General features: G+C 48.9%; 1 protein-coding gene, 2 non-coding genes and 1 pseudogene across 3 annotated transcripts; 2 read left to right on the top strand and 2 right to left on the bottom strand.

Annotated features, from left to right (window-relative positions):
- The first annotated feature begins 880 nt into the window (after window positions 1-880).
- LOC117477229 lies at window positions 881-1,064 on the top strand. The gene has a single exon (XR_004555324.1). It is a non-coding gene; the product is annotated as a U2 spliceosomal RNA (small nuclear RNA).
- Window positions 1,065-1,391: 327 nt separating this feature from the next.
- On the bottom strand, window positions 1,392-1,555 carry LOC117477228. Its single transcript, XR_004555323.1, has one exon. It is a non-coding gene; the product is annotated as a U1 spliceosomal RNA (small nuclear RNA).
- Window positions 1,556-1,926: 371 nt separating this feature from the next.
- LOC117477231 lies at window positions 1,927-2,000 on the top strand (annotated as a pseudogene).
- Window positions 2,001-2,774: 774 nt separating this feature from the next.
- On the bottom strand, window positions 2,775-4,532 carry LOC117477227. The gene is made up of 3 exons (XM_034123893.1): window positions 4,423-4,532; window positions 3,397-3,635; window positions 2,775-3,289 (listed from the first exon to the last, which is right to left on the bottom strand). The coding sequence occupies exons 2-3, from the start codon at window positions 3,627-3,629 to the stop codon at window positions 2,794-2,796; spliced, it is 729 nt and encodes a 242-aa protein (XP_033979784.1). The 5' UTR covers window positions 3,630-3,635; window positions 4,423-4,532; the 3' UTR covers window positions 2,775-2,793.
- Window positions 4,533-9,823: the final 5,291 nt, after the last annotated feature.

Genomic DNA, 9,823 nt, shown 5'->3' with positions numbered 1-9,823 from the left:
TATCCAGTGCCAGAAGAATATGTTTCCGGTGGGCACGGGGGAGGCTGCGGCGGTGGAGCGGGTACCGGGCGGCGGCTCGGGGTCTGACAGCGTGGGCCGAGGGCCTGCGGGGAATACGGACTCAACTGTAGCAGCCGATGTGGGTGTCAAGCCTGGGATACGTAAAATACAGGAGGCTTTCGGAACAGAGGCTCCAGAAGACAATGGGGACTGCTCGCAGGTCGGAGACAGTAAAAGGCCAAAGACAGAGGGGACGAGGAGGAAGTGGCGGGCCAAAGAGGTGGTGGTGGATGAAGGAGATGGGCAGCAGAAGAGGAAGGGACCAGTGAAGGACAGTGACCAGGGGAGGGGCAAAGCGGACGAATGCCATGGTTTGGGTGGAGGGATGGTGGGGGAGGACCCAGGGGTAGTAGGGGTTGGGCTCCCAGCTGGGTTGCCACTGGACCGGGGGCTGCTTACTGCTCCACTGCTGCAACCACCTCCCTCGGAGGATGACACACAAGGGGGCGTTGTGAGTACCTCCACCTCTTCAAGTGTGGTTCCTGTTTTTTGGGCCGACCAGATGGACAGTTTCAGTGAAGACCCCTATGCAATGTGAAAATTGAGTGGGTAATTGTTCCTTCCAAATGCAGCCGCAGCATAAGGGGGATCATAGGAAAAGTAAGGGCAGATATGAAGGGGAGAATGAGAGGGAAATTCTGAAATGGGGACAACACGCCGCTTTGGAAAGATGGAAGGGGGGTTTAGGGCTGGTGGGGTGAAGACCAGATCACCTAATGGTTATTACATACATGAAAAGTAAAAGTGATATATGTGTTTGTATTGAATGTCCTTTGTTTACTTGTTTGTAAACTGTGTATAAGAATGATGGAAATTGAAGATTTGTTATAATAAAAAAAAAAAAAAAAAAATCTGTTCTTATCAGTTTAATATCTGATAAGTCCCCTATACGGGGACTATATATTAAATGGATTTTTAGCACTGGGAGCCGAAAGAGGGGCTTGCCCCGTTCACTCCACGCATCGACCCGGTATTGCAGCGCCTCCGGGAACGGTGCACCCATCTCCTGCCTTGTGTAAAAACAAACACAGACGCATCTCGAAACAAAAACAGATGGTTTCAATTGAGGGCAGAAACTGCAGCACATCAGCAGCGGATCTTTTTTGGACTCAATGCCAAAGAAGCTAAAGGTGACAAATTGAACTTGCCTTGGCTCTGGAGCGCGGCACGCAGAGTGAGGCTCACTGCAAGGGACAGAGATATTTAGAGCCCAAAGGAAGGACACGCTCTGGGAGGACATTGGCACCAGAAAGTCTTTCCTGGAGCAAAGAAGCCGCCACACATGCAAGCTGTAGCCAGGTTGTCTTTGACATTGTCTTCAACACTATAATCAGGGGAGAGCGCGAACGCAGTCCCCCACTACCACAAATTATGCAGTCGAGATTCCCACATTTGGGGAATTCGCAGCGGTCAGCATAGCCGGGGTGCAATGGCCGAGCCTCGCCCTGGGTGAACCACCTTGGTGATCATGGTATCTCCCCTGCCAGGTAAGTATGAGTTGGACGGGTCAGAGGCAGGGGACTCTTGCAACGACAAAGGACACGGCGTGGCGGTTCCTGCCTCTGAGCCGGCCAACGCAGCCCATCAACCACATTTAACCCTTAAAGACAGATAAGGCTTGAAATAGAAATAGGTTCCAATCGGGGGCACAAACTGCAGCACAGCAGCAGGGTCTTTTTTGGACTCAATGCCAAAGAAGCCAAAGGTGAGAGCCACGAACCATGCTAGCGCAGCTTCTGTCTGCAGTTTTCGGCCCATTTAGACCCAGTGTTTTGCTCCCTTTGAGCTCTATGTGTTCTGCTACCATAATACAAAGTTGACCTTGCTCAGAGACCTGGGAATACCCCCCAGATACAGGGCAATATTGTGTTATTTCGATAGCACATATAATAAAATTGGTTCGATACAGAGAAGATTAGCATGGCCCCTGCGCAAAGGATACTGCCCATTCTTCTCTACGAAGCAGGGGGGCAAGGAGAGGAAAGGGGGCCCAAAAAGTGAAAAAAAAAAAAAAAATGTGGGGAGCGGAAGGTCCGCGGTTCGATCCCCAGCTGTGGCAGACATGAGGAAGAGCTGAAGAGATGATGACAGCCAGCACTGACTGACACATAGTGACTCTAAAACAGGGGGTTTAAATTAAAGGGTATAAAGTATAAATATATAAATGTATATTCTGTGAAAAATTCACAAATTTCTCACAGACTGAGCAGCCAAAGGGTTTCTCTCCTGTGTGGATTTAGATCTCTTCTATGTCTAAAAGCTTTCTTACAGACTGAGCAGCTGAGTGGTTTCTTTCCAGCACTACGTCGTGGATCACTGACAGATTCTTGTCTATTTTTCAGTGACTTTGAGCCTGAGGCAGGTTCTCTGGTCTCCTTCCAATCAGCACTGTGTTCAGCGTCAGGTTCAGAAGAGTCTCCAGTGTCGTCCTCAGTCTTTGGTTGTAAACTGCTCTCTGGATCTGAGTTCGAGGAGGAGGAGGAGGAGGAGGAGGAGGAGCAGCCATGAGAGCCATCACTGACTGACACATAGTGACTCTGAAACAGGGGGTTTTGGTAAATGATGATGATTGTAATAAACTACAAATACTACGGTATACCATCTCATCATCTCTACTGTGCTTATTTATGCACCATGTTGTGTTTTATGGACCCGTGTTGCAGTGAAATATCAGACGTTGTGTAATGAATTCTAAATAAAGTTTCCACACAAAGTTCAGTTCAGAGTTTTATTTTAAAATAGAGATTCAAATAAATAAAGATAAAAGAGAATTAAAGAAAAAAGTGCTATCATTCCCCCCCACCCTCTGGGTCCCTTTTGAGTCTTTTCATCTCCTCCCGCCAGTTTTCCCACCGGCAGCCGCACAGTAAGACACACCTGCAATGCGAGTGTGGTCAGTGTTGATCCTCTTGGCCTGGCCACACTTGCTGCAGGTGTACTGACCTGTCTGCTCCCGGGCGACGGCCCGCCCCTTGCAGCATCAGCCTCCGCCGCCTTCCTCTTCCTGTAGGCTGTTGTCCTGGGCACACGAAGAGGAGGAGGCTGAGCAGCAGAGGCAGCCATGAGAGGGACATCCGGGAGCAGTGTCTGAGGAGGGGGAGGAGGAGGGGGGAGGAGGAGGGGGGATGTGGCCAGATGAGGCAGGCAGACCCACCCCTGAAGGTCCCGGCACCTCCGGGATGTTGTAATTGAAGGGCTGTCCTTGTCCCACCTGTACTGCCGAGAGAACCTGTAAGACAAACCCGAGAAGACAGCTGAGTCACGGAGAGGATAGTGAGGGTTAATACGCAGCCAATATTTAGTACAGGAAACAGGAATATTTGAAGCAAGTCTTACCGTTGGAGACTCTCCTTCCCAGGACAGGAGGTGTTCTTCCCCTTCAGCTGCCTCTCCCGGTGTCTGGGAGGGTAGACGACTCGTCGCCTGTCCGGCTCGTGCAGGCGTTGCCAGAGGGCCATGAGTTCGTCCACCCTCTTGTCAGAAAGCCCCTGAAGGCTCCTGGCTTCCAGCAGGGCCTTGGCCAGCTTCAGGACATGCTGGTATCCTGGCTGGCCATCAGGACCCTGCATCTCCTCCTGAGGAGAAAAGGAAGGAGGGAGGAGGAGAGAAATGCTGCTGTGAGCAAAGAGTCTTGAATACATATTATTATTATTATTATTATTATTATTATTATTATTATTATTATTATTAATGCACTCTCTATTGAACACAGAATCTGTGTTCATCAGCACTCCAGGTACTCAGTGGCCATGAGTTATTTTACTGTGTACTTTTTCAGTTATTCTCTGTCAAACTCCTGTGGCAGAAAATCATTTTATCTCTCATCAAATATGGCAGAAAACATGCGGATTAACAGAGGATTAAAACTGTAATCAGAGCCCTCTCATCTGAGCTCCGTTACACACACACAGGAGCGGGACATCCTCCTCAACCTGTCCGCCATAAATGCCTCAGAGGACGGATACCTGAACCGTAGCGTCCAGCTAGCTTAGCCGCTAGCTTAGCGATAAATACACACAGCGTTGTATTGTCCTCCCCCTGTCGTCCCTAAAAGCTTCAGAGTGCGGATACCTGAGCTCCGTAGCATCCCGCTAATGTGAAACACACACACACAGCGTTAGCGGGACACTGTCCTCCCCCTGTCGGCCCTAAAAGCTTCAGAGGGCGGATAGCTGGGCTCCGTAGCGTCCCGCTAGCTTAGCCGCTAGCTAAAGGTAAACACACACAGCAGTGCATCAGCGGTTCACAAAGTACCGCACAAACACCACGGTTAACTCAGTATGACTAATCTCGGACATAGAACTGCGTTTGTAACAGTGTTTACACCCGTATTTGCTAATAATTAATGCACATTTTACTCACAGTGTCGCTTTGTTGAAGTCAGTCAGTGTGAAAAAACAATGGCGGACGGAGGAGAGATTGCTGAGAATTATGGAACAAATCCGCCTCACCGATTGGACGCCAAAAGCCCCAAAAGTTTGATTCTCTCTTATGGAACATATCCGGCCTCCCTATTGGGCGAGTTATGGAACAAGCCTGGACAGCCATTGGTCAGAAATTGGAACATTGGAACAGAGAAGAACATCTCACCGGTGCGCAAGAGGATACTGCCCATTCTTCTCTACGAAGCAGGGGGGCAAGGAGAGGAAAGGGGGCCCAAAAAGTGAAAAAAAAAAAAAAAAATGTGGGGAGCGGAAGGTCCGCGGTTCGATCCCCAGCTGTGGCAGACATGAGGAAGAGCTGAAGAGATGATGACAGCCAGCACTGACTGACACATAGTGACTCTAAAACAGGGGGTTTAAATTAAAGGGTATAAAGTATAAATATATAAATGTATATTCTGTGAAAAATTCACAAATTTCTCACAGACTGAGCAGCCAAAGGGTTTCTCTCCTGTGTGGATTTAGATCTCTTCTATGTCTAAAAGCTTTCTTACAGACTGAGCAGCTGAGTGGTTTCTTTCCAGCACTACGTCGTGGATCACTGACAGATTCTTGTCTATTTTTCAGTGACTTTGAGCCTGAGGCAGGTTCTCTGGTCTCCTTCCAATCAGCACTGTGTTCAGCGTCAGGTTCAGAAGAGTCTCCAGTGTCGTCCTCAGTCTTTGGTTGTAAACTGCTCTCTGGATCTGAGTTCGAGGAGGAGGAGGAGGAGGAGGAGGAGGAGCAGCCATGAGAGCCATCACTGACTGACACATAGTGACTCTGAAACAGGGGGTTTTGGTAAATGATGATGATTGTAATAAACTACAAATACTACGGTATACCATCTCATCATCTCTACTGTGCTTATTTATGCACCATGTTGTGTTTTATGGACCCGTGTTGCAGTGAAATATCAGACGTTGTGTAATGAATTCTAAATAAAGTTTCCACACAAAGTTCAGTTCAGAGTTTTATTTTAAAATAGAGATTCAAATAAATAAAGATAAAAGAGAATTAAAGAAAAAAGTGCTATCATTCCCCCCCACCCTCTGGGTCCCTTTTGAGTCTTTTCATCTCCTCCCGCCAGTTTTCCCACCGGCAGCCGCACAGTAAGACACACCTGCAATGCGAGTGTGGTCAGTGTTGATCCTCTTGGCCTGGCCACACTTGCTGCAGGTGTACTGACCTGTCTGCTCCCGGGCGACGGCCCGCCCCTTGCAGCATCAGCCTCCGCCGCCTTCCTCTTCCTGTAGGCTGTTGTCCTGGGCACACGAAGAGGAGGAGGCTGAGCAGCAGAGGCAGCCATGAGAGGGACATCCGGGAGCAGTGTCTGAGGAGGGGGAGGAGGAGGGGGAGGAGGAGGGGGGATGTGGCCAGATGAGGCAGGCAGACCCACCCCTGAAGGTCCCGGCACCTCCGGGATGTTGTAATTGAAGGGCTGTCCTTGTCCCACCTGTACTGCCGAGAGAACCTGTAAGACAAACCCGAGAAGACAGCTGAGTCACGGAGAGGATAGTGAGGGTTAATACGCAGCCAATATTTAGTACAGGAAACAGGAATATTTGAAGCAAGTCTTACCGTTGGAGACTCTCCTTCCCAGGACAGGAGGTGTTCTTCCCCTTCAGCTGCCTCTCCCGGTGTCTGGGAGGGTAGACGACTCGTCGCCTGTCCGGCTCGTGCAGGCGTTGCCAGAGGGCCATGAGTTCGTCCACCCTCTTGTCAGAAAGCCCCTGAAGGCTCCTGGCTTCCAGCAGGGCCTTGGCCAGCTTCAGGACATGCTGGTATCCTGGCTGGCCATCAGGACCCTGCATCTCCTCCTGAGGAGAAAAGGAAGGAGGGAGGAGGAGAGAAATGCTGCTGTGAGCAAAGAGTCTTGAATACATATTATTATTATTATTATTATTATTATTATTATTATTATTATTATTATTAATGCACTCTCTATTGAACACAGAATCTGTGTTCATCAGCACTCCAGGTACTCAGTGGCCATGAGTTATTTTACTGTGTACTTTTTCAGTTATTCTCTGTCAAACTCCTGTGGCAGAAAATCATTTTATCTCTCATCAAATATGGCAGAAAACATGCGGATTAACAGAGGATTAAAACTGTAATCAGAGCCCTCTCATCTGAGCTCCGTTACACACACACAGGAGCGGGACATCCTCCTCAACCTGTCCGCCATAAATGCCTCAGAGGACGGATACCTGAACCGTAGCGTCCAGCTAGCTTAGCCGCTAGCTTAGCGATAAATACACACAGCGTTGTATTGTCCTCCCCCTGTCGTCCCTAAAAGCTTCAGAGTGCGGATACCTGAGCTCCGTAGCATCCCGCTAATGTGAAACACACACACACAGCGTTAGCGGGACACTGTCCTCCCCCTGTCGGCCCTAAAAGCTTCAGAGGGCGGATAGCTGGGCTCCGTAGCGTCCCGCTAGCTTAGCCGCTAGCTAAAGGTAAACACACACAGCAGTGCATCAGCGGTTCACAAAGTACCGCACAAACACCACGGTTAACTCAGTATGACTAATCTCGGACATAGAACTGCGTTTGTAACAGTGTTTACACCCGTATTTGCTAATAATTAATGCACATTTTACTCACAGTGTCGCTTTGTTGAAGTCAGTCAGTGTGAAAAAACAATGGCGGACGGAGGAGAGATTGCTGAGAATTATGGAACAAATCCGCCTCACCGATTGGACGCCAAAAGCCCCAAAAGTTTGATTCTCTCTTATGGAACATATCCGGCCTCCCTATTGGGCGAGTTATGGAACAAGCCTGGACAGCCATTGGTCAGAAATTGGAACATTGGAACAGAGAAGAACATCTCACCGGTGCGCAAGAGGATACTGCCCATTCTTCTCTACGAAGCAGGGGGGCAAGGAGAGGAAAGGGGGCCCAAAAAGTGAAAAAAAAAAAAAAAAATGTGGGGAGCGGAAGGTCCGCGGTTCGATCCCCAGCTGTGGCAGACATGAGGAAGAGCTGAAGAGATGATGACAGCCAGCACTGACTGACACATAGTGACTCTAAAACAGGGGGTTTAAATTAAAGGGTATAAAGTATAAATATATAAATGTATATTCTGTGAAAAATTCACAAATTTCTCACAGACTGAGCAGCCAAAGGGTTTCTCTCCTGTGTGGATTTAGATCTCTTCTATGTCTAAAAGCTTTCTTACAGACTGAGCAGCTGAGTGGTTTCTTTCCAGCACTACGTCGTGGATCACTGACAGATTCTTGTCTATTTTTCAGTGACTTTGAGCCTGAGGCAGGTTCTCTGGTCTCCTTCCAATCAGCACTGTGTTCAGCGTCAGGTTCAGAAGAGTCTCCAGTGTCGTCCTCAGTCTTTGGTTGTAAACTGCTCTCTGGATCTGAGTTCGAGGAGGAGGAGGAGGAGGAGGAGGAGGAGCAGCCATGAGAGCCATCACTGACTGACACATAGTGACTCTGAAACAGGGGGTTTTGGTAAATGATGATGATTGTAATAAACTACAAATACTACGGTATACCATCTCATCATCTCTACTGTGCTTATTTATGCACCATGTTGTGTTTTATGGACCCGTGTTGCAGTGAAATATCAGACGTTGTGTAATGAATTCTAAATAAAGTTTCCACACAAAGTTCAGTTCAGAGTTTTATTTTAAAATAGAGATTCAAATAAATAAAGATAAAAGAGAATTAAAGAAAAAAGTGCTATCATTCCCCCCCACCCTCTGGGTCCCTTTTGAGTCTTTTCATCTCCTCCCGCCAGTTTTCCCACCGGCAGCCGCACAGTAAGACACACCTGCAATGCGAGTGTGGTCAGTGTTGATCCTCTTGGCCTGGCCACACTTGCTGCAGGTGTACTGACCTGTCTGCTCCCGGGCGACGGCCCGCCCCTTGCAGCATCAGCCTCCGCCGCCTTCCTCTTCCTGTAGGCTGTTGTCCTGGGCACACGAAGAGGAGGAGGCTGAGCAGCAGAGGCAGCCATGAGAGGGACATCCGGGAGCAGTGTCTGAGGAGGGGGAGGAGGAGGGGGAGGAGGAGGGGGGATGTGGCCAGATGAGGCAGGCAGACCCACCCCTGAAGGTCCCGGCACCTCCGGGATGTTGTAATTGAAGGGCTGTCCTTGTCCCACCTGTACTGCCGAGAGAACCTGTAAGACAAACCCGAGAAGACAGCTGAGTCACGGAGAGGATAGTGAGGGTTAATACGCAGCCAATATTTAGTACAGGAAACAGGAATATTTGAAGCAAGTCTTACCGTTGGAGACTCTCCTTCCCAGGACAGGAGGTGTTCTTCCCCTTCAGCTGCCTCTCCCGGTGTCTGGGAGGGTAGACGACTCGTCGCCTGTCCGGCTCGTGCAGGCGTTGCCAGAGGGCCATGAGTTCGTCCACCCTCTTGTCAGAAAGCCCCTGAAGGCTCCTGGCTTCCAGCAGGGCCTTGGCCAGCTTCAGGACATGCTGGTATCCTGGCTGGCCATCAGGACCCTGCATCTCCTCCTGAGGAGAAAAGGAAGGAGGGAGGAGGAGAGAAATGCTGCTGTGAGCAAAGAGTCTTGAATACATATTATTATTATTATTATTATTATTATTATTATTATTATTATTATTAATGCACTCTCTATTGAACACAGAATCTGTGTTCATCAGCACTCCAGGTACTCAGTGGCCATGAGTTATTTTACTGTGTACTTTTTCAGTTATTCTCTGTCAAACTCCTGTGGCAGAAAATCATTTTATCTCTCATCAAATATGGCAGAAAACATGCGGATTAACAGAGGATTAAAACTGTAATCAGAGCCCTCTCATCTGAGCTCCGTTACACACACACAGGAGCGGGACATCCTCCTCAACCTGTCCGCCATAAATGCCTCAGAGGACGGATACCTGAACCGTAGCGTCCAGCTAGCTTAGCCGCTAGCTTAGCGATAAATACACACAGCGTTGTATTGTCCTCCCCCTGTCGTCCCTAAAAGCTTCAGAGTGCGGATACCTGAGCTCCGTAGCATCCCGCTAATGTGAAACACACACACACAGCGTTAGCGGGACACTGTCCTCCCCCTGTCGGCCCTAAAAAGCTTCAGAGGGCGGATAGCTGGGCTCCGTAGCGTCCCGCTAGCTTAGCCGCTAGCTAAAGGTAAACACACACAGCAGTGCATCAGCGGTTCACAAAGTACCGCACAAACACCACGGTTAACTCAGTATGACTAATCTCGGACATAGAACTGCGTTTGTAACAGTGTTTACACCCGTATTTGCTAATAATTAATGCACATTTTACTCACAGTGTCGCTTTGTTGAAGTCAGTCAGTGTGAAAAAACAATGGCGGACGGAGGAGAGATTGCTGAGAATTAT

The sequence above is a fragment of the Trematomus bernacchii genome, unplaced genomic scaffold (assembly GCF_902827165.1).
Source record: "Trematomus bernacchii unplaced genomic scaffold, fTreBer1.1, whole genome shotgun sequence".
Taxonomy (NCBI): Eukaryota; Metazoa; Chordata; class Actinopteri; order Perciformes; family Nototheniidae; genus Trematomus; species Trematomus bernacchii.
The sequence above is the reverse complement of the archived record's forward strand: the minus strand, read 5'-3'. Positions and strand labels throughout refer to the sequence as shown.

Bases quoted from the DNA above. Each gene is read 5' to 3' on its own strand.
- LOC117477227 (XM_034123893.1), bottom strand. From the start codon at position 3,629: ATGCAGGGTCCTGATGGCCAGCCAGGATACCAGCATGTCCTGAAGCTG. The intron at 3,290-3,396 runs GTAAGACTTGCT...TTTGTCTTACAG, and splicing joins GGGAAGGAGAGTCTCCAACG to GTTCTCTCGGCAGTACAGGT.